Genomic DNA, 20771 nt, shown 5'->3' on the forward strand with positions numbered 1-20771 from the left:
GGAGTTGTCCTCCGAAGGCCAGAGAACACCCAGGTAAATATACTCGATTTACCGGCGGGTGCGCGTACACACAAACACTCAGCCTCACATTTTAGTGTTATATAGATGTACACGCATAAATTCCAACGAATAGGTGCGCGATTTGTTCTGAAGGAGCGGGCACCGCCCTCGCTCCGCCCCGAGGCCGAGCACGTCCGGGTCGGGCGCTGCCGTGAGGGGAAGTGCGCGCGGCGGCCCCGGCCCGACCAGCGGTGGTTCCGGCCCGGCGAGTGGCGGCTCCGACAGCGCTGTCGCCAAGATGTCGCGGGGCTCCATCGAGATCCCGCTCCGGGACACCGACGAGGCGAGTCGGGCGCGGAGAGGCGGCGGGGAGGGGCAGGGAGGGGGATCCGTGCTGGGGCGCGGGCGGTCGCCGCTGCCGCCCCTGGTTGTGGCGCGGGTGTCTGCGGGCTGCCTGCCCCCCAGCCGGGGTCACAAGTGTGTGTCCGGCCACTTTCTCGCCGCACTTTGGCTTGGCAGATTTTTTTGGTGTTCCTCCAGCACCGTATGGACGCAGGCAGAGCGACAAACTCACTCTCTAAAGTTATTTCACTGTGGGTCTAGAAACTTATATAACTTTATTTAAGGTACGCTGTCACAAGCCAAGGTTRGAAAGATTCAAGAGAAGTATTTGGAAATTTGCAGTGTGTAACAAAGTTCGACGTTAAATCATTCCATAGCAGATGCTAAATTAATAGTAAGTAAGATGTTGAAGCATACTGCTTACAGGTTGAAGAATATTTCTCTGTGAACATCTACATTCTTACTCCTCTATATATACACATATATTTCATAAATACATGTTTACATATCGACATTCGTATATGTACATATATATATGGAAACAAATTTCTATATGGCAGCCATTGAGTTAAGTCTCACAAAAATTACTTTATTCTGTGGAGTTTACATATTTAAGGACTTTTTCTTCTGTGGCAGAAATTTCTGTCTGAGGTGTCAGCATGAATAGTGATCTTCATTCTGCAGCTCAAGCTAGGAGGACTTGGATCCCAAAGTTCTGAATTGATGACCAGAGACTGCTATAAAATACCCCTCCACTCCCCTCCCCTCGGCCCTTTTTTACTTCCATGTTTATTTACTCTGTTGGTCAAATGTATTTCTCGTCAATAACTATTGTAGTTTGTAGATGAGGGCCATTATCTGTTAAACTTCACAGGAGGCACTGTGGAAGGCAAACTCAAAACTAAAGTCAACAATAGTAACAGAAATACTTTTGCTGGTGCTCTAAAGTCTTGGCATAATCAAAACAATAAGCTTTTTTAAACTTGACTGCTCTAATTCAGCCTGCATAGGATTCCTAGCATTGGTAATCAGGGTACAAGCCTGGTTACAACAACTGCACCTCTTTCTTGCTGTAAAATTAACTCATAATGCAGATGACTAATTATTAAAGACAGCATGACTGAGTAAGATGAACGAACAASCAGTTAAATCGTGTTCCCAAATATCCCACCTGGGGAGCACCTGCTCCTTTTTGCTCATTATATAATATCGGAAGATAAGCTCAGTGTGGGAAAATAGTACTCGCAAAACAATGCTTGAACGATGAAAAGTACTTGATGTCATTTACTGGTCATGACAAAAATTGTGAATATTCAGAAATTCAGCTGCTTCAATAGTCTCCTAATTTCCTAGGGCATAAACATGGCTTTTGAAAATTTCAGGACTCTTGAGATAAGTTTAAGGTATTGATTTTTTGACATCTGATGACTTGGAAGATTTTACTCTGAACTAGATATCTGCATTACCTGTAGGAAAAGTTTTAGAAATTCACCAGTGTGTGAAGTCAAGTTGATTATTAGCTGATTCTGAGCGTGAGGTCCATAGTGAAAGAAGCTGAATAAGGATCTCCACTTATTCTCTCTCACTTGTATCGTAAACATTGGGTTGTCTTTTCTCTAAAGAGAGGCAGTCGGTTTTGTCTTGTACAGAACAGAATACATTATCTTTTCTCTCTTTGTCTATAACCTTGTTTAAACACAAATAATTTTTTATGTTTTGCTGTCTGACAGATCGAGCTTCCTTTGAGCTCAATGACAAATAATGTTTTTAATGCTTTGTGAAAAGGTGATCTGTGCTGTTTGTTCCTAGGTTATCGAGCTTGACTTTGATCAGTTACCTGAAGGTGATGAAGTTATAAGTATACTGAAACAGGAACACACCCAACTGCACATATGGATTGCCCTAGCGGTCAGTATAGATACAAACTGTATATTTCGATATGTTATTAACATAATCAAATAATAATTTTTACTTTCTTACTTTTATGACCAGTGATAACTGAAATCCTTACAGGAACTTGATAGGGTCATTCAATCATTGATGTTTCTATTGACATATGCATATTAGGATTTTAGCTTCATCTCTTCTTCCTCAAACAATGCCTCTTGAGGCTTGTTTTCTAAGTTTTTGTCCCCTCAATCCATTGTTTTCCTAGTTTTTGCCTTTGATTATGTGCCTCATAAAAAGGAGGGGGCAATATCTATTGTGGAAAGTATGGGTAAATGTCACAAAGTCAGAGAAGTTCAGAGGAAGACCAGTGGATTCTTGGATTATAAATAGCTCAAAAACTTGTGTTTTAAGGTGGTGAGGCACTGGCACAATTAGCGTGTGGACAGAAGTTGTGGATACCCCATATCTGGAAGTGTTCATGGGCGTGTTGGATGGGCCTTTTGAACAACCTAGCCTAGAGGAAGATGTCCCTGCCCGTGGCAGAGGATTTGGAATGAGATGAACTTCAAGGTCCCTTCCAACCCAGGCCATTCAGTGATTCTAGGAGGGAAAAATATTTGGCATTAACAGTATACCTTTCTCTGATTATACCTACATTTATTTCTGATTTATCCCTGCATCCTGGAAAAAGAGTCTGTGTGATATCTGAAGCATCAACTTGATACGTTACGTACTCACTGGGGTGGCACTATCTGTTAAAAACGTGTTTTGTAGCTGGAATACTACAAGCAAGGCAAAACAGAAGACTTTGTGAAGCTGCTGGAAGCTGCACGCATCGATGGCAACCTGGACTACAGAGACCACGAGAAAGATCAGATGACATGCCTGGACACTCTGGCAGCCTACTATGTACAGCAGGCTCGGAAGGAGAAGAACAAAGACAACAAGAAGGAGCTCATTACCCAGGCCACCCTGCTGTACACCATGGCTGACAAAATTATCATGTACGATCAGGTAAAACTGAAATCTGATGAAAAATTCATTTTTGTAAATTAGTTATTGTAAGGAAAACAAGTATTGATTCACTGAAGGGAATATAGGAACTGCTCAGGCTTTAAAATTTCTTGKTGTAGTGCATGTAAGCAAAACTTTTATCTGAAATGTGTGTGGTGCCCCCAGGAATAACCTGGCACACTGGGTAGAACTACTTCAGTCAACTGTGGAGGTTGAGAAAGAAGGATGGGTTGTTACTCTCTTGCTTGATAATATATAAGAAAATAATTTAATTATAAAAAGCATTATAAGGCAGTTAATCTTTCACAAAGTCCAAACTTCTTTTACAAAGATAAATGTATTGCAAATTCTTTTCCTTGTCTAGAATCATTTGTTGGGAAGAGCCTGCTTTTGTCTGCTTGAAGGTGATAAGATGGACCAAGCTGATGCACAATTCCACTTCGTGCTCAACCAGTCTCCAAATAATATTCCTGCGCTTCTCGGTATGAGTTTATGGATATTTGTAAAAACCTGGTGGTTTTCACACTCTGTGGTTGAGTTTTGGAATTAATTGTGTGCTTCAGAGGGTGCATAGAATGTGATGAGGTGACCTGAAATGTATGGTAGAGACAACTTTAAACTTGGGAAGTATAGGTATGCGGAAGAGCTAGGAAAATGTGTAATGCTAGCTGGAAATCATCTGAGACCCATGGGCATACATCCCAAATCCAGCTATTTGTGCTGCCCTGATGATGGCAATGATGCTGGACACTCTGTTAAAGATGAAGTTACCACTAGTGAGGGCTCTAATACTTGTAATTTTAAATTGTTCACTAGTCTGAGTAAGTGTCTGTCCTCTAGACCAAGAAAGAAGTAAGTTTCTGCAAAAAAACCTGAAAATATAAATTTAATGTGTTTTGATGCTTGGTACTGTCCTGTGCTTGACATCATCAAAGATAATAAAAGTTTTCATTGTCTGAATTTTCTGTTCGTTTTTAACTTTTGAAAATGGACACGGTTCAAGTTTACCAAATAATCCTTGAGCTTCTGGTTTGTAACTGCTTTGTTTTCATTCCTGATATGTTCTAACAGGTAAGGCATGCATTTCTTTCAACAAGAAGGATTATAGAGGGGCCCTTGCCTACTACAAGAAAGCACTGCGTACCAATCCAGGCTGCCCAGGTAAGACCAAGTATTTGTTACTGGAACTATTTGCTCTGCTTGCAAACTGACTTAGCACTTCCTAATTCAAATTCAAAGAGCATTTTTGTGGTCTATATCTGTCAAAAGAACCTCAGCTCTCATTAGAGGGATTTAGACATTCATTGACTTAAAGTATTTCTTAATTGTCAGAGAAGGAGATTGTATTTAGGAAAGAAGTCTTCTTTTTTGTCTAAGTATTACCTTTTAAATAGGTATTAGAAAATGAGATTTTGCATGTGAGAGAAATTAAAGTAGTATGAGGAAGGAGGAAACTGTTAAAGACTCTTGCAGAATTGCACTGCGAGCTGTGGGAATAAGGCTTCAGAAATGGTGTATCAATACTGAAACAAGACATAAAAAGTAAAATTCTACCTATAGCGCACGATGTCAGTTTTTCTGGTGTTGTATTATCTTCTTTATGCCAAAATCTGAGAAAGTGATTGTTAATGGCTATAAAAGTGATACATGGGATTTAGATACAGTAATTCAAGATATTTGCATTAGGATCATAAATACTGGACAGTCTCTCGAGCAGTGTGATGTACTTTGCTGTAATCTTTCTGAAAAAGGTTTATTACAAAGTTGATGTGTGTTCTGTGGTCTGGATTGCCATAAGAATCATGGCTGCAAAAGTGGATTTAGAAATGCAAGCCTTACTTTTCAACCAAGGTCTTTCCTCATTGACCTTTTCTTAGAGATGCAGATTTGAAATTGCTGTTTATAAATATCTCTGTACTCTTTGATCACAATTGCTTTGAAAGGGCGCTGTGATGTGAATTTTCTGTTTTAGTCCATCTGTACGTGGTCATGAAAGTTGGAGGATGGTAAGCAGCCTGTGAATCAGTTGATCATTTGAGGAGAAATACCAGCTAACTTGTTTATTCATCTGTGTTTTCTGAAGGCCTGCTAGTTTTGGGTGAACTTGACCTGCCTTAGAAATTTCCAGCTCTTCCATCTGGCAATTTTTTAAATGTTTTTCTCTATTATTTTTTAATACATTCCCATAAAAGTAATTTTTTATTTGGTATTAGAGTCTGTGGGAGATAGATCAATATTCTGGGGTTTATGAAGAAATAAAGCCTTGCTAATATATTCAATAATATATTTGTTTTGTGGCCAAGTGTGGGCTGCTGCCTTGAAAAATTGTTAGTTGGCTTTACAGGCTTTAAGGAACTATTAAAAATTTTGCTTGCTCTCCAGGTTGTGAAAAATAGGCAGAAAGTTGAAATTTTGGGAATTCTGAATGGTGTCATACTTTTCTCTAGCTGAGGTTCGATTAGGAATGGGCCACTGCTTCGTGAAACTGAACAAGCTGGAAAAAGCTCGCTTGGCTTTCAGCAGGGCTCTGGAGCTGAATTCCAAATGCGTCGGGGCTTTGGTTGGACTGGCTGTTCTGGAACTCAATAATAAGGAGGTGGGTTTTATTTAGCAAGAATCATGCTCAGTTTACTTTCTTTTAGCTAAAAAAGCAAAAATTTTGTCCTTTAGAAGGTCGTCTAGTTTTAAAATGGGTTATAACTTTTATGGTTAAATGATTTTAAGTCTGTGCCACTGTTAGATGATATTATAGATAAGCTCTTGTGAGCAGCACATTCTAACAACTTTCTTCTATTGTTAAAAATCTTAAACTCAGTTGTTTATAGAGGTGTTAGGTATAGAAAAACAGTGCTAGGTTAACTGTTTTAATTAAAATAATAAAAATCTATTATAAGATAAGTGAAGGAAGGTGAAGGTAAAAGATATATTCCCAGGAGATTAGTCCTGAACTTTAAGGAACAGAAACTTTCAAATAAGTTTTAAAGTTTCATTTAGTCATACATGCTGTGGGGTAAACCAAGGAGAAGGCAATAAGAAATTATAACTGGGCTGCTGAAACTATGATAAAGTGGTGATCCTACCTTTCTAGATGATGTATCACTAGAAACATAGATAAGCATATATAGCTTAGTTGGGATCATAACTTCCTTAGCAAGGATTAACCATCTCAGATATTATCATGGATGATGAGACCTTTAAGTGTTTAAAAAAAAGAGTTGTTATCTAATTGTATGTTGTTTAAATTTAGTGTGTTGCTGTCTGTAGTTTCCTAGAAGGATCTTTTGTTAGCACTGAATATCTGAAAATTTCTTGGTTTGCTATTTCATGGGGAAAAAACCAACTCTTGAGACTTCCATGAAGAATCTAAAAGAAGTGGGCATAAGAGGTCATAAAACTACAGAGAGAACCAAAAGTACTCTAAAGTCAAAATTTAATAAATTCCACAGATGCGAAATGGGTGAAATCTGGTATCTTTCTTTTTTTTTTCCTGAAGATGTTTTGACTGAAGTCAAGGGTTGAACACACTCACCTGAAGCTTCAAAAAGCTGTGATTAAAAGCTGAGCCACTCAAAGATATTTTGTGTTCTTTTTAAGAAATGCATCTGTGCTTTACTTCAAGCTGTTTTCCCAACTTATACTACAAAGTTAGGATGACATTGAAGAGTTGACACAGGGAGAGAGAACACTCTGGGTAAAAGATTCTCTCTGACTATCGAACTAATTGGCATCTTTTCTATGCTTAGATGTTTCTAAAGTTTCTTCCTCCTAGAAGATGTTATGATGTCAAATCAGGGTTGAGATCACACTGTATCCTTGGTGAAGTCGGTCTGATCTCTGCTTTCATTTAGGATCATTTGGGACCTCTACTCATCTATTGGATTTGGTTGAAATTGAATGTGAAACTCAAATTATTGGAGAACTTGGACAAATGCATAATGTGATTATAAAACACATTTACCTTTGAAAATTAAAGCAGGAATGATTCAGTATCTCATAATCCGGGCATGTTGTTATGCCAGGTTTGGGAAGATAGTAGCTGTTCAAACTGAAATTGGTATTTTAGCTGCCTTCATGTTACATCTTAACCTAAAGAAGAAAAAAGAACCTAATCTGTTCAATAAGACAGCTTTCTGCCCATCATAACTACAAAGTAAAGCACAGATGTTTGATAATTTCTAAATACCATTTTTGGTGTCTCTGTTCAGAAATAAGTACAGATTTAAGCTGATGTACTTGTGATACAGATGTCATGGTTGTCCCAAATAAAGAGCAATTATTCTATCAGTTGTGGATTTGTACTTGTAGATAAGTCACATTTTTACCCATGGAAAGCTTTCTTTAAGGTATAAAGTTCATTTAGAAAAGAGTAAGTTCATACAGTGAGATTCCTGTGTAAACCGCTCAAACTTGTACTGTATTTTAAAACAAGATCTAAAGTTGTTGTTTAGAATTTGAATATGAAAATATCTTCATTCCACTGTTGAATGAATTGGGTAAAACATTATAACCTAAACCAAACAGGCACTGGGGACACTGAACAGTAGAAGGAACAGAAGGAAGGCTCTCAGGCTCCGTGACATGTCAAAGGACATCATGACTAAATCTTTCGGGTTTTGTGCTTTTTTTTTCCTAGAGAGTCCCGCTCTGCCCTTTTCCATCCCTGTGTGGTAGCTTCATTTCATGTTTTCCATCTGAATTCTGCAGGAAGGAAAGCTGGTAGCTGAACTTGCTTTTTTTCTGTGAGCTCAGTACGATGTTGTCAGAAGTCCTGCAGCAGCCTAGACTGAAGAATAGTTTTGAAGATGGTGATAAGATATTGAGGTGCTGATGATACCTGTCAATGTTTCATTTAGGCTGATTCTATCAAGAATGGTGTTCAACTCCTCTCTAGGGCTTACACAATTGATCCCAGTAATCCGATGGTGTTGAATCATTTGGCTAATCACTTCTTTTTCAAGAAGGTAAGAGATCTATGAAATTTTACGGTTAAATACTTGATGACCTTTGAACAGCAAGGATTTCAGTGTTTGATTCCAACTCATTTCAGCAGGTGCCTAATATCTGTTAATCTAGATGGGCAGAGGTTTTTGATCTGAATTTTGTATAAACCTTTCTCAAGAAAACCAAAAAAAGTTACACTTATTTTAAGTCAAAGTCACCTTTTTGTCCTGAAGGGGTTTTGGGTTTAAGATGTTTGGAGTTTTTGTTGTTGTTTTTGGTGGTGGTGGTTGGTTGGTTGGTTGGTTTTATTGGTGTGGTTTTTTGGGGGTTTTTTTTGGGTTTTTTTTTTTGGTTAGTTGATTAGTTGAGTTTGGGGTTATTGTTGGTTTGTTTTTCCCCCTCCTCACTCTTCCATGCTTTAAAATATGCAACAGAGAAAAGAGTAGTAACAGCTAAAACTTAATATGTTGTTACTCACTACTGTTACGTTTTCCTGCTCTTCATGTTAAAATCATAAATCCCTTGAACATAAATAAAGTGAAGACTTTCAAATTTCATTTCCCTTCCTTTTTTTTTGTTTTTCAGGACTATGGTAAAGTGCAGCACTTGGCTCTTCATGCTTTCCATAACACAGAAGTGGAAGCGATGCAGGCAGAGAGCTGCTATCAGCTGGCAAGGTCTTTTCATGTCCAGGTAGAGCAGATTCTAAAAGACCCCTTTGAGCTCACACTTAAATCTGTGTTATAAAAGTTCAGCAAAGGTTGGCTTTAAAAACACTGACTGTTCTTCATTTAATTCCTTTTAATTAGGAAGATTATGATCAAGCTTTCCAGTATTATTACCAGGCCACTCAGTTTGCCTCATCTTCTTTCGTACTTCCATTTTTCGGATTGGGTCAAATGTACATTTATCGAGGGGACAAAGAGAATGCTTCACAATGCTTTGAAAAAGTTTTGAAAGCCTATCCTAACAATTATGAGACTATGAAAATCCTTGGATCTCTTTATGCAGCTTCAGAAGACCAGGAGAAACGGGATATTGCAAAGGTGAATTTTCCTTCTGCCAGCATTCTACGTTTATGTGCAAGACTAGAACTCAAAAATCAACTTGAAATTAGTGTTTCTTAAATTGAGTAAAACTTGGGATTAGTTAGCTGTAGATACAGGATATTTCATGTGGGCTGTCGTGAGGGATCCTCCTGTCTGTAAAGCTTCACAAATTCTGGATCAAACTGAGACTATACTGAGCTCTAGCTAAAATGTTTCCAGGAACTTAGAGGAGCCCCAGCCTCCTGCTTGTATTTGGTACTAAAAAAAAGGCAGAATTCTTCCCATACATGTTAAAATTCTATGAGGGTGATAAGTTAGCTTGTGATTTCCTGAAGASAGCAAATCAGCTGTTGATTTCCAGAAAACACTTGTCTTGGCTTATCCGGAAGGACAGTTACACTTTGCTTAAACAAAAGGTGTTTTAAATATAATGTTGGGTAAATAAAGGCAAGAAGTTTTACACATCGCTTCTTTASCTTCTCATATTGGTGTAATAGTTTTTGTTTCTGAAACTTGAAGCAGGTGTTCTGTTCCACAGGAAAATAGAATAGTAAACGAAGGAAGCTGATGCATATTTATTACTGTGCAGAAGTTTAGGATGTTTGCTTCTGACCTTCACACTGGTATATTATTCTAGTGTGAAAGTTAATGCCTTCACTCTTTCTTTAGATTTKTTTTTTTCCATTTTTTTTTAAATGGCTATGTCTTCCAAATAGCATCATTATTTTCTGCCGTTTTCCAGGGGCATTTAAAGAAAGTCACAGAACAATATCCTGATGACGTAGAGGCATGGATTGAGCTAGCCCAAATTCTAGAACAGACAGATATACAGGTATTATTACTACACATTGGTTAATTATATCTGTGCTTTTCATAAGAGAATTTAGAGCTCATTCTCTTCTTTCTCTCACCCACTTTCTGTTTCATTCCAAAGGGTGCTCTGTCTGCCTATGGAACAGCCACACGGATTCTGCAGGAGAAAGTGCAGGCTGATGTCCCTCCGGAGATACTGAATAATGTGGGTGCTCTGCATTTCAGGCTGGGAAACCTTGGAGAAGCAAAGGTATGCACTTATTYACTGTTTGAATTGAGTCTCTTGATCACACAGAGGGGTTTTTTTTGACAATATTCTGGGTGCTTCATTCCTCTTTTCTTTCTGTACTTCAGAAATACTTTTTGGCATCGCTGGATCGTGCGAAAGCAGAGGCTGAGCATGATGAGCATTACTACAATGCCATCTCTGTGACAACATCCTACAACCTTGCCAGGCTCTATGAGGCCATGTGTGAATTTCATGAAGCGGAAAAGCTCTATAAAAATATTTTGAGAGAACATCCTAATTACGTTGATTGTAAGAAACATTTGGTATTTAAGTTCCACAGTTGTCCTCATGAATACCAAAAGTCTTCGGTTTGACAGTGTCTTCTGCTCTCCTTATGTCTGTCTTCCCTTGTTTTCACTGTAGTTTTGGGGCTGACCTGTGGCATTTGCCCAATCTGCAGCACACATCATGCCCCAGCCTCATCTGTTGCCTTTTCCCTGCTTGTTTTCCATTGTTACCTGCTGATACCCTTCCCAAAGCTTGTGGAGGTAGAAGTGCTGTTTAAAGTGCAGGGAGGATAATTAGACAACTGATGGATCCTTACTTCTTTGAGGTTTTTCAGTTGTCTTTAACTTAGGAAGCCAATTTAGCACATCTACAATACTTTAACTATTAGAAAGCTGCGGTTTCTGTGTGACCATTGCGGATGGAAGTGCCTCTTCATGTTGTATTTCTTGTTGTGATTAGAATATGAAAGGGGTCTTAATGTTTGCTGCCCTTAGCTGATCAAGAAAAAGATTGCTTTTGAAATTCATGCATGGACAGTATTTTCTTTGTTCAAGGTGATTGATTTTTTTTATCTTATTTTCGATTTTTATTTTCAGGCTACTTGCGTTTGGGAGCTATGGCCAGGGATAAAGGGAATTTTTATGAAGCTTCTGATTGGTTTAAAGAAGCACTTCAAATAAATCAGGTTTGTAACTCTGTAAGACTTTTAAAGTGCTTGAAATAATAAGTTAACTTAAAATTTAATTTTCCTTCTTTTGTGTTTTAATTTTGTTTGTTCACAAAAACTAGGGCAAGAAGAGAGAACTGCCAGATCTGCTTTTGTGTGGTTTGTTTGGGGTTCTTTTTAATATGGAATTATATTTAAGAAGATTAACACTTAAAGGAAAAGTAACCTTGCAAAGGAAAAAAGTGCTTTTGTAACTTACACTGAATTTTTCTTTAGGACCATCCAGATGCTTGGTCTCTGATTGGCAATCTTCATTTGGCTAAACAAGAGTGGGGTCCAGGACAAAAGAAATTTGAAAGAATATTGAAGCAGCCCTCCACACAAAATGATACTTATTCCATGCTGGCTCTTGGAAATGTCTGGTTGCAGACTCTCCATCAACCCACAAGAGACAGAGAAAAGGTACTTTAAAGGGTTTTGTTTAGTTGGTTTTTGTATGTTGTTAGCCTTTCTTGGCTAGAGCCTTTCTTGATGTCTATTTGGCATTTTGCAGTTCATAAAACCTCTGGGCAGATCTTTTAATACCCCACTGTAAAGTGACTGATGAACTAGGGCATTTCTTTCTGCAGGAGAAACGTCACCAAGACCGTGCATTAGCCATCTACAAGCAAGTCCTCCGAAATGACCCAAAGAATTTGTACGCTGCTAATGGCATAGGTGAATATTAGACTCTAGTTTTTCTTTAGAGGTGATCACATTCTTAGGTTTCATGCTTTAATATAGAACTGTTTTTCGGGGCCTGAGCACTGTAGAGTGGAGCCCAGGAAATGGCAGCAATGTCAGTTTTGGATGGGGCACTTGATTGAGGCAGTATTTAATTTTCTGTGGTAGGAGTGCACAGTGCATGATCCTGGAAGCTCACACTGTACATGTTCCTCTCCCCTCAGGAGCTGTCCTGGCACATAAAGGATATTTCCGTGAAGCTCGTGATGTTTTTGCCCAAGTGAGAGAGGCAACAGCAGATATCAGTGATGTGTGGCTGAATTTGGCACATATCTACGTAGAGCAGAAACAGTACATCAGTGCTGTGCAGATGGTAACATCCCCACAGTGAACTACATCATGTGTTGGCTTAGATGACTTCTAGATATTGCTCTGTTGTCATGGCAGCCGAGAAAGTTTCTGAGCAGTATTTTAACAAATTCTGGGCCTATTACTAACAAGCTGTTGGCTGTCAAGTCTGGATTTAAAAACAATCTGCCAAATGTGGGTGAGGGGTAACAAAGTACCTACTAACTTTTTWCCTTTTTTTTTTTTTTTTGGTAGCAGGGTTAGAATTTTGGTTGTAGAATAAATTACTCCTTAGAGGGGTTTAAGTTAGTGTAATTACTGTTTATGATTTACATTCACATGTTTCCAAAGTAAGTAAATACAATTTGCTGCTGAGATTTTTTTTTAATAGCAACAATTCCTATTTTTGTTCTCGTAAATGATCACATGAATAACCACCGCAGCTGTTTTAAAAGCTGACTGTGCCATAATTTCACTCACCACAGTTAGAATAACAAGGTAATTCATGTTGGAAGAAATCTGTTGAGGTCAGCTAATTTGACCTGTCCAAGCAAGTAAACTTTCAAGCGTCAGCCTATTCTGACTTAATTGATTCAATTAGTTGACTAAAAGCATACAAGTAAGCTAAAAAAGCTAGCATATGTTGAACAGGACAGAAGCTAGGAACAAACTTTTGTCATATAAGATTGAGTCTATATTGAGGTTCAAAAATGCTTCATTCAGAGCTATTCTGCAGCTTTTTGTGATGCTTAACAAAGAAATGTTACTGTGCCTTTCTTACGTGGTCAGGAGCTCAGTAGTCACTGTTCTGCAGTGAACTATTGTTAGCAACCTTTGGCAACACAATCACGCTCACTGTGTTGTGCTTGAATAGGGTCTGTTTTTTTTAAACTACTTTGTCTATTTTTTTGACAAAAAAAGTAATGAAAATGTAATTTTAGCAATTTTTTAAGCAGTGAATTACAATGCAAAAGTGGGTATCACCAATCGATTTGGGAGAAAAAATATCTTACTCATTTGCTAATTTATTTAAGAAAAGGTGTTATTAGAAATGTGTTTATTTACTCAAGGGTTTTATTGTTCCCTGGATTCTGCTATGCAGTCACAGTATGAAATACATGATATTGGACTCAAAGGGAGACAAATTGAATTTACTAGCCCATCTTACTGCAGCCACAATAATTATCCTACTGAGTTCTCTACCCTAAAGCATACAAATCTGAGGCACGCTTGAGCTAAACACAAAATCTCTGATGCTAAAGGTGAGTGAAAACTGGATGCTCAAACACTATGTGATCCAAGACTAACAATCTCAGATGTTACAGTTCAGGGCATGTTTTGTACACTTGAGCTGGAAATAAAACTTAACTTTGTATTCCTTGCTATTTTGGAGACTTAGAGAGGGTGAATGACACCTTGAAAAAAAGAGTATGTCACACAGAAGGTGCTTGTTACTGAAAATGATAAGTTCGTTAGCTCTTTAAACCTTTAATTCTAGTTCTACAAAACTTATAGTAATGAGTCATCTTCTATACTTTAGAGAAACTAATATCCCTTGGCATGCCAAGTTCCTCAGCTGGGTGGACAGAAAAAATTTGATGTTGAGTTATCTGGAAAGTTTGGATTTTTTTTTTTTAACAAATTACATCAGGTACATGGAATTACTATATTAGATGTATTTCAATTGGTAAAATATCTTGCATGAATAAAGAAAATAGATCTTTATTTCCCCCCCCCCCCCAACTGTGGAGAATATTTGAGTGGTCTTAAAACAAGTCATGTTGGTTGGGCCTCATTGCAGTAGATGGTACTTAAAAAATATTCTTTTGTATTTAAGACCTACAGAGCCTTTTGGGCTGCTTCCAGTTTCTAGGAAATTCAGGCACTTGCTATGGAATAGGGGAGTGTTCTGGTTAGTGAACAGGAGGTATCCATGTAGCTTAACACACTGCTTAAAAAGACGAAAGGCATATTGGCAGTCATGCGTTTTAGGAATAGAAGCATTTGCTGGAATTAGCTAACCCAAGTAACAAACCACTGTCACCTCTTTGATTTTTTGGTTTTTTTTTTCATTTCAGTATGAAAACTGCCTCAGAAAGTTCTATAAGCATCAAAATACTGAAGTGTTGTTATATTTGGCCCGGGCACTGTTCAAATGTGGCAAATTACAGGAATGCAAACAAACTTTGCTAAAGGTATGGATATAGGACATCATGTATCACAACATAAAATTACTTGTACTTGATGTGTGTTTCTGTTTCTTTAAATTTCGTGGTCTGGGGTTGAAGTGATGTTGTTTATTCTCTGTATGTCATTTCTGTATCACRTTGTGGCTTATCTTAAAAACATGGTTTTTTCCAGGCCAGGCATGTGGCTCCAAGTGATACAGTCCTCATGTTTAATGTGGCTTTAGTGCTACAACGACTTGCTACCTCTGTCCTGAAAGATGAAAAAAGCAATCTGAAGGAAGTGCTTAATGCTGTGAAAGAACTGGAGCTTGCCCACAGGTGAAGATCATTTATTTCAATTCATTATTATCTATTTTGTTGTCCCCTTACAGTATATTTGCAGTATTAGGCCCAAATCTGGTTAGAAGAGCAATCATCTCATACAATGCACTGTGTAATTCTTGAGTTTCTAGCAGAAAACTGAAAGATTGGGCCTGACAAAACGGTGCGTTCAGACTTTTCTCCAGAGTCAGTTTTGTTTGACCAGGTGCCAGTACGCGTTTCTCAACGGATTTTGTTATTGCAGTGACCAAGATGCTCTTCTTCCCAGGAATGCACAGTGGAAAAGATGTTGACAATTACATTACAACTTGAATACCATTTTATGACTTCTTTCAAAGCAAACTATAAGACTTAAAAGCAAATCTGTTTATCATACATAAGCGTAATTAATGACTGGTAGTCCCTTAAAATTARTTTCACCCTCCTTTTGGCAAAAAAAGCCTAACTACTGTCACAGCTTGAGAACAGAGCAGTTTCTTAAATGCATTTGAATTAATGTAGTTCTCTTAAAAAGAATAGTATAACATTTTGTGCAGACGCCAGTGTGATTAATCTGATCCAGTCCTCACCATCCTTGAACAGAGCTGTCAACCATTTATTTTTCTCCTAGGTATTGCTGGTATGGCTGGTCCATGCTTTGTGCGTTCCCAGCTCTGCTGTTATGTTGAAGATACAAGTTCTAATATAAAATTAGTATAAGTTTGTTATTGTCTTGAAGTTATTTATTTTTACCTGTTAACTAAAATTTCTGGAAAATACTCTCTCATAGTCTAGACCTTGAGCAAAGAACTATTTTATTCATATACACAAGAATTTGAGTCTAGCACAAAAACACTTCATTTAAACGGGTCTAAGGGTATATGGGAAGAAACGGTGGCAATATTGATAGTTAGAAAGTAATTTTCGTTTAAATCGGAGAAATTTTTCAAAGCACTGATCATCGTAGCTTTCTGATCTACTTGAAAGTTTTTTGTATTTACAAGGGCTTGTCCACTGTTCTGAAAGGATTTTTGAAAAACAAGTTTTCCTTCCTTCTCTTATGCTGAATTCAAGCATGTAATCTGTGACAGATAAGGAATCAGTTTATTGGGGTCAGCAGTGTACTTTCTGGTAGAAGCCAGAAAATTAAATCTTGGAAATCTCTTCTAGATTTTTCCTCTCCAGAGTGGTTTTAGAATGTTTTAAACTTGGAGAACTCTGAATGCACTTTTTAACTTGTTTTTAACGTTGATGTCACAGAGGAAATTTGTAAGATTTTCTCATCTGTTGAGTTTTACAGGTTTGTAATTCAGGAGGAAATGCTTTTGTTTTAAGGCAAAATTACAATAAATATGTAAGTAATGCCATATTTGCTTACTTGGGTTTCTTATTATTTCCTCCAGGTATTTCAGTTACTTGAGTAAAGTAGGCGATAAAATGAGATTTGATTTGGCACTTGCTGCTACAGAGGCCAGGTAAAAAAAAAACCCAACCCACAAACAAATCCTTCATTCAGATACTAAGTGGAATATTTTTGTCCTGCTTTTTTTATTAAAACTATATTCCAAAATTTCTACTGTCAGTTTGTTAGAACAGTAGGAATACAAGTGCAGGGTCACTCCCTACTACTGTTTTATTCTTTTCCTGTGTTTCACTTCTGCACATTCATGTGAGAAATACAAATACCGTGTATTGGCCATCCTGTATTGTACACTTGAAATGGGTATCATTCAAGCACTTTTTGCAGGGGAGACAATTTTAATACTAAAAGAAATGTCATTTTGATATCAGCTAATAGGGTGTTGAAAGCACCTTGCTCTAATGTTTCATGTGATGTGAACGCTTTATTTACCACTGTTGGGTTTTTTAAGCTAGAATTTTGCCCTACCCTTCTCATTAGATTTGCTAGGTTGTTGTGATTAAATACAAGTTGTTATTAACCATACTTCTGAAGCTGTCCAAATTAGTTGGCATGATTTCTTTATATTCGTGAGTGGGTTTCTTTATATGAATTGGCTAAATTTGAAGTGTGAAGCAATATGTTCTGAAATGATAAATTGCAAGATAAGTTAGCTTACTAGAAATGCTTTAATTTACTCCAAACTGTGCACTGCTCTTCTTTGTGCTCTTTCAAGTAGCTTTTTTTTTTTTCTTTATGGGGACATGAGCACAGCGCTGTGATGCAGGCCGTTTGTAAAAGCATTTCTTTCTGTGTTTACCACCTTGCCTTACCTGAGACCCTTGGATTTTGCAGACAATGCTCTGATTTGCTGAGCCAGGCCCAATATCACGTGGCTCGGGCACGCAAGCAGGATGAGGAAGAGAGGGAGCTGCGTGCGAAGCAGGAGCAGGAAAAAGAGCTGCTTCGTCAGAAACTACTGAAAGAACAGGTTTCATTCTGCTAAATTCTGTGTATTGCATTTTATAAATGGGCACCGGGACAATAGATATGCTCCTTTTGTTCTGGGAGTTTTTTCTTAGAGTAAGTGCTAGCAGAAAATACTACAGGTAACAGGTGATACTCTGTTTTCCTCATAGCCTCAGAAACAGATTTTTTAGTTGTATAATAAAATAAAATAGATGTGCCAGAAGTTTTGCCATCAGACTTTTACCTATTCTGCCATGGGCTTACAGAAAAATTTCTGTTGTGACACAGACCATCAATAAGCAATTTTCCAGTCTCCTGACAGCAAATAATTTCTGTGCCTACTGTTGTAATCACTGTAATGCTGCAAATACAATGGTAACGGTTGGCTTCCCTGATGTTTCAGGAAGAGAAGCGCCTGAGAGAAAAAGAAGAGCAGAAGAAACTTTTGGAACAAAGAGCTCAATATGTGGAGAAGACCAAGAATATTCTGATGTTCACTGGTGAAGTAGAAGGATCAAAGGAGAAAAAACGTGGTGGCGGTGGAGGCAGGGTCGGACAGAATTTTTTGATCTCTTTTTTTTTTTTTTTCTTTTAAACCTCCTTAATTTTCCCCCTTTGATACACGGTCTCTAGCAGGAGCAGAGGTTTTTAATTTCAAGCTCCTAGGCTCCACTGAGTAGAATTGCACAGGTTTAATACTAAAATGTCAGAATTGGGAACTAATACTTAAAAATTCTGTGCATGGTGGCATCACTAAAATCTTTTCAATTCAATTGTTAAAATAACAGAAGATTATCTTACTATCTGCCAATTTGGAATCAGTTCCTAAATGATATCCATCTTGTGCCAACGTTTCCATAGTCTCTAGCAGGCCTGTATTTTTATCTCTTCCAAAACATATTCAGATAGATTTCTGTTTTGACATGTTTTGTGGTAGCTTTCTAACTGGGAGATGAATAATAGGCTGGGTTATCTGTGTTTCTTCCAGCGTTCCAAAAAAGGAACAGGGGAGTTTGATGAGTTTGTCAATGATGACAGTGATGAAGATCTGCCCATCTCTAGAAAGAAAAAAAAGAGGAAGGGCAGTGGCAGTGAACAAGATGGGGAAGAAGAGGAGGGTGAGAGAAAGAAGAAGAAGAGGAGKAGGTAGCTGATACTTTATTTAATTATAAACTAATATTAATTTGATATTAGACTTCCCTGAGAAATAGTAGGGCTTTAAAGTAAATTCTCGGCGGTCTTTTGTAGCAGTTTAAAAATGAACTCTTTCCAAGAGGTCACATGATTATTTTTTACTTATGCACACACATTATAAGACTTAACGACTCTGCAAAAGAAGTAGGAGTAACACTTGATGAAGTGGACATTTCTTGAGACTGGTATTTTTGTATGTTGTAAGGGTTTTTTGCCATATTATGCTTTATGCCTTACAAGATGTGCTTCTGTTTAAGACCCCAGAAGGCAGAAGAGGGGAGTGATGATGAAGAACACGAAAATGGTCCACGACCTAAAAAACGACGTCCACCCAAGGCAGAGAAGAAGAAGGCTGTAAGTTAAACCCTGAATAATTGCATCACTTTCTAAATATGCATTTGGAGTTTAGCATTAGCCTGGTCAAGAGAGATTTATTAGTATTGAAAATTACATCAAAACCTCTTGAAGTCAGCTGGCCCTGGAGCTTATTTCTATCCTCTTCCCTTATTGCTATTGCTACTTCAGGCATGAAAAGGGTATTTCCAAAGCCATCTAGAATTAAATGATAGTAAATGGAAATTTTTTTAAAAGCATGTCTGGTTTTCTGAATGTGTTTCTCCATTTGGGCCCTGTGCCACATGAGCAAGCAGCCCTTTGTTTTCCCCCTGTACAGCCCAAGCCAGAACGTCTGCCTCCTTCAATGAAAGGAAAGATCAAATCAAAAGCCATCATTTCATCAAGTGATGATTCTTCTGATGAGGACAAACTCAAAATTGCTGATGATGGGTAAGAACCTTAATTAACTTTGTATGAACTTAAAGTTTCAAGGCGTGCCTTCTAGGGAAAACGCAGTGTTAATGAGAAGACACAAAAAGAAGTCTTTCATTGTACTCACAGCATCCCTTCCCAGTGCAGACTAATTCCTCTAATTCTTCTAACATTGGCATTACTCAGATTCCGGTGTCCTGCTTTATGTAAAAGCTAAGGGGAGCACCTTTTAATACCTTTTTCCCTCTGCTGTTCCCTACAGTCACGCTAGAAATAGCAACAGTGATTCCGACGACGGGGAGCAGCAGCATAGCAAACGCATTGTTTCTGATAGCGATTCTGATACCAGGAACAAGTCTGGCAGTGAGGCAGGCAGTCCCAGGAGGTCCAGTGCCCGTGCATCCGAGGAGGAGTCCGACAGCGACAGATCGCCGAGGAAGCGGCGGCGCTCCGAGTCGGAGCAGTCTGACAACGAGTCCGTGCAGTCGGGGAGGAGCTGCGGCTCCGGTGGCTCCGAGAACGAATCGCGCCCGGCCTCGCGCAGCGCCGAGTCTGACAGAGACTCTGAGAGAGGCTCTGACCACGAGGGCTCTGCCAGAGCATCCGGGAACGAGTCTGAGCCAGAGGCATCCAATGATGAGGGCTCTGAAGGGGGCTCAGATGACAGTGATTAGAGTAGAATTGCAGACCATCTTTTAAGAAGTTCATGTAAATATATTTACTTATAGGGGAAATAGAATTTTTATATTTGAAAACTGTGATTTAAAGAACCTCAATGTTTTAGTAAGCTGTTGTGAGACCTTCTTGTGATTCTTTCTGTTAGTCACTAATGGATGTTTCTGTAAGTTGGCTTATGCTGTATATTTAATTTGAAACCACTGTAGGTGCACAGAATCTGTCCTGTAGTCAGCACGCCGAGGAAGGAATGCATGTACAAACTATGGAACATAAAATCTCCTTAGGTGATTCAGTGTGGCTAAAACTGTTCTGTGATTATACATGCATAGATGGATCTTAAAATCCTAGCAAAAGGGACAAAGAGCTGTGTATGTATCTTTTTCCTTACTCAGAGTAAAGGTCAGTAGGGAGGTTTTTTCTTACTTTCTGTTAAAGAATAAATGTCCCACGATGCAACTCTTTTATGTTTTCAAGAGTTTGTTCTTCTGCTTGTGTTTTTGTGTTAAATCAGTTGAAAAGATGCAGATCTTAGAAAAATTTTATAAGCTAGTGATGCGGATGTAGATGAAATATTTAAATTGGCTGGTATGGACATTTGAAAGAGCACTGTATTACTTGAGAAACATAAAGTTGCAAGTGTCACAATAAAATGTTCTTGCTTATTTGCTTGAAGTGATTTATTTTGCCCCTTAGAAGGTATAAGCAGAAAACCTGAAAATGTTAAATTTGACAATGGAATCTGTTTTGAGGAAGTGGTCTTAACCGTATTTTAAGTATATGGCCTCTTGGAACTAAGTCCTTGTGCATAATGTGGTCAGGAATAGCTATGAATAATTGTGGTGCTGTAGACTAAATCTGATGTCTCTCTGTGATTCTGTAAAAAATCGGTATTTTGTACCAGTCCAGGGAAATCCTTTTCTTTCTTTCTTTCTTTGGTCATCAAGTCCTCTGTCAGGCATTTATGTAGGTG

At 38.2% G+C, this 20771-nt stretch overlaps 1 protein-coding gene across 1 annotated transcript; it reads left to right on the forward strand.

The window, feature by feature from the left end:
- Positions 1-192: 192 nt before the first annotated feature.
- CTR9 (CTR9 homolog, Paf1/RNA polymerase II complex component) lies at positions 193-20463 on the forward strand. Its single transcript, XM_057381997.1, has 25 exons — positions 193-343; positions 2152-2250; positions 3007-3246; positions 3611-3728; positions 4318-4407; positions 5694-5842; positions 8100-8207; positions 8773-8880; positions 8997-9233; positions 9979-10068; positions 10171-10299; positions 10404-10587; positions 11163-11251; positions 11510-11695; positions 11863-11950; positions 12181-12329; positions 14383-14499; positions 14666-14811; positions 16197-16268; positions 17048-17183; positions 17565-17711; positions 18150-18307; positions 18613-18709; positions 19029-19141; positions 19386-20463. The coding sequence occupies exons 1-25, from the start codon at positions 299-301 to the stop codon at positions 19795-19797; spliced, it is 3507 nt and encodes a 1168-aa protein (XP_057237980.1). The 5' UTR covers positions 193-298; the 3' UTR covers positions 19798-20463.
- Positions 20464-20771: the final 308 nt, after the last annotated feature.

The sequence above is a fragment of the Malurus melanocephalus genome, unplaced genomic scaffold, assembly GCF_030028575.1.
Source record: "Malurus melanocephalus ecotype Western Australia unplaced genomic scaffold, MMel_1.1 scaffold_545, whole genome shotgun sequence".
In the NCBI taxonomy this organism is placed as follows: domain Eukaryota; kingdom Metazoa; phylum Chordata; class Aves; order Passeriformes; family Maluridae; genus Malurus; species Malurus melanocephalus.